Below are 3,334 nucleotides of genomic sequence, written 5' to 3'. Positions count from 1 at the left end.
GACCGACAAAAAAACAGACCTGGGGCGAGGAAGGAGGACACGGTATTAAATCACAGGGCAGTGACACTGTCCCCAACACACCTCCCGCTGGGCAGGGACCCGGGGGGAGCAGGGGTGCTGGGATGAGGGAATGGGCCCATTCCCACCCAGCTCTAGGCACGTGGAGCTGGAAACATTCCCCTTGACCTCTCAAACCTCTGTGCGGGGCCCCTTGAGGTTTGCTTCCAGGCCACCCTCCCCACTTCGCAGCTTGCAGAGCTGCACCCTGCGGTGGGGGTCAGAAGGGACCCCTGGGTGCACTCACGAGGCAGCTGGCGTAGCCGATGCCCCCCAGGCGAGGACAGATGTAATTCCAGACGCCGATGCTGCCCCGGCGGATCCGCTGCCCCACCGCCAGCTCCAGGAAGAAGAGGGGGAGCCCGATGATGATGAGCAGGACCAGGTACGGGACCAGGTAGGCACCTGGCAGGGGAGAGAAAGCTGATCATGGACCCATCTCTGCCTGCTGTCACGCAGCCAAGGACAGACGGACAGGGATGGACAGGCAGGGCAGAGCTGAGTCCATTGACTCATTTGCAATGGATCTGGGAATGCAGATCAGCGTTTGGGCAGCAGAGAAGACGGCCGTGGAGAGGAGCAAAGAGGAAGGAAAGGGTGCAACATCCCCTGCCAGTGTGGGAACGTGTGGGATAGATCCCAATGCACCTAAAGGCACATGGCATCCGTACAGGCACATCGCCCCACCTGCAAGGAGACACCTCCGAAAGCCAATCCATGGGGACACGCACACGTTCCCGGCCATCTCAGACCCACGGCCAGGCAGGAGCCCTCCTGTTCGCCCAGGTCCTGCCTGCACACACGTGTGTGAGCACGGTCTGCGCCGACACGCACCCCACGTCCCCACGAGCTGCATTCACCATGCCGCGCGCAACCCAGCACAGAGCGAGGTCCTCAGACAGGGGTCGTAACAGCTCAAATGAGAAACCTGGTTAATCTCTGCCTAATTGAGGAGGCCAGAGAGAAATTAGCAGTTCCCGAAGCATAACCAAATGGCCGTAAGGGATGCGATGACTCAGGCTGCAGCGCCCGGCTGATGAATTACTCCAACCTCCTGCCAGGGGCTGAGGACCGGGATCGGGAGCACGTGGCTCGCTCCCGCGGGGCAGCAGGTGATCCAAAGGCACATGCTCAAGACCAGTTGCATTGGGCAAATTCCCAGCTGGATTTAGGCCCTGGTGACAGCCAGCAGCCCCTGGCCCCGGGCAGGACCCCCGGCAGCTGATGCTGCTCTGAGCAGCGGCACTGTAAAGAGGTTCAGCCCAAAATAGCGTCCCGAGCCGAGCGCCCTGGCAGCAGGTTGGGGATTGATGTGTTAGAATTGGAGGTGGAGAGATAAATTAAGATGCAGCGGCCCAGGAGGAGGAAAGGAGAGGTAGAGAGCAGGGAAGAGCTGGAGCCCAGTGTAATTTGGGAAGGCCTATGAGCATCCCATCCCTGCAACACCCACATCTCGACCTGCGGACGGACAGAGATGAGACAGATGGACAAATTTGCATCTGAATCTGTTCAATATTGGAGATTTTCTTCCTGTGATCTCTGGGAAGTCTGGCACCAGCTCATACCAGTGCATCGCCGAGCTCGGCAGCACCAGCGTGGAAGCGTGGTGGGCAGCGCCGCCAGCCCGTGCCAGCTCCTGGCACACCGAGTCCTGGAAATTTGGCTGCAGCCCATCTTGCTGCCAGCACGCAGCCATCCTCCTCCACAGACGCCCACCTGGGGAGCAGGAGAGAAAGCAGCAGCCGCCGCCACATCCGGGGCTGCTCAGCACACCCCGAAGTGGTCTGTCCATCGCTCCCCAGTTCCCGCATCCGTCTGTCTGGCACCAGCCTCACAGCCCGGTGGGAACCCCAGCCAGGGGCCAAGAGGGTTAAAGGTGGTGGGAAGGAAAGGCAGAAAAATCAGTGTGGGACAGGGGAGATGATGCCGCTTGGCCAAAATAAAAACCACAGAAAAGCTCAGCAATCTGCTGCTCAAGCCAGTTCCCACCCCACTGCCTCAGTTTCCCCATCTGTAAAATAGGGGCAATGGTTGGGGCAGCTTTTTGAGATTTTGAGACCTTTTTTTGAGAGCTGCTGCAGGAAGATGTTACGCAACAGCAAGGAGCTCCTAAAACCAGACTCTTGTCCTGGTCCCTGCCTGGCGCAGAGCTGCTGTGTCCCACCGCAGGATGGGACCGAGCTGCCGGGTTCAAACCCCGCACGCCCGACCCCTCTGCTGCAGGGGGTCTCAAGTAGGTTCAGTCCCCCATGCCTTCACATCCCATCTGGCCTTTTGTCTAAAACCAGTTGCTTAATGCTCACTGAGAGTGAATTCAGTCCTGGATTTGCTGGGGACCAACACACCAGGATGAATGCCTGGGAACACAATCTGCTCCTCCTGCTACCCAACACCCAAGAGAGCTGAGGCTAAAGCCCCACAGACACAGAGAACAGCAGAGACCTCAGCATAAGCTGAGTAGTTTTCATTCATTGCACTAACGATAGCTATGCCAGTGGCGAAACTGAGGCACGGCTGGGTTGAGTGCTTACAGAGAAGCAGAACTGTGGGTCTGAGCTGCTCTCCCAATCTCATTTAATCGGGAAAACCTGCCTGGAAGTCAGAGGCCAGATGCAAAGCTGTGTAATGAAGCCAGCAGGGCCATATCCATCTATCTCAGCCCTGAATTTATCCCAGGCCCTGCCTCCAACCTCCTTCAGGCCACGCGTCGCTGCTGGACCCGTGCACCTGCACGTGCAGCGCAGCTCATGCCGGCCTCGAGCCCCGCGATGCTCGTGGATGCTCGCTGCACCCCAAGACCCCGCCAAGACATCCCCTGGGCCTCGCCAGGCGGCGAACGCACCGCGCAAAGCCGCGCTGCACCGAAAGCCAGCCTCGCGGGGACCCAAACTAGGGCGTCGGGAGCTAAGTGTGCCAGCGGCTGGGGAGATGCTGGGATGCAGGAGGAAGGCGATGGGGGTGCGAGCAGCCCCCGGGGTGGGAAGTGCTGACTGCACAGGTCTTGGTTTGGGAGAATGATTCATCGTAAAGATGACACCAGAGATGCTTGAATTATTGAGAGCGCTGTAGGCTTGCAGCTCCGGGGCCGGGGGCATGCCGAGTGATGCAAAGGGGGAGTGGGGAAAGCTGACCCTGGCTTCGTGCAATGCCGCTCCACAGAGCTGCTTCCCATTGCTGCAAAGGTCAGGGCTGCGGGGCGGAGGCCTTGAGGGCTGGATTTGGATTAATGATGAGCAAGCTGCCCTCACATCAGTGTCATGAAGAGTGTCAGGTCTCA

At 59.2% G+C, this 3,334-nt stretch overlaps 1 protein-coding gene across 1 annotated transcript in view; it reads right to left on the bottom strand.

Moving 5' to 3' along the window:
• LOC104513759 (sodium-dependent neutral amino acid transporter SLC6A17-like) overlaps positions 1-3,334 on the bottom strand; it is an 11,188-nt gene that overhangs the window by 7,131 nt on the left and 723 nt on the right. Inside the window, 2 exon segments of the mRNA XM_010157217.1 lie at positions 1-19; positions 305-462. The exon segment at positions 1-19 is cut by the window's left edge and continues 93 nt beyond it. Of these exon segments, the coding sequence (XP_010155519.1) occupies positions 1-19; positions 305-462 (177 nt within the window).

The sequence above is a fragment of the Eurypyga helias genome, unplaced genomic scaffold (genome assembly GCF_000690775.1).
Source record: "Eurypyga helias isolate BGI_N326 unplaced genomic scaffold, ASM69077v1 scaffold30988, whole genome shotgun sequence".
Taxonomy (NCBI): domain Eukaryota; kingdom Metazoa; phylum Chordata; class Aves; order Eurypygiformes; family Eurypygidae; genus Eurypyga; species Eurypyga helias.
This window is presented reverse-complemented; position numbering and strand designations above follow the sequence as displayed.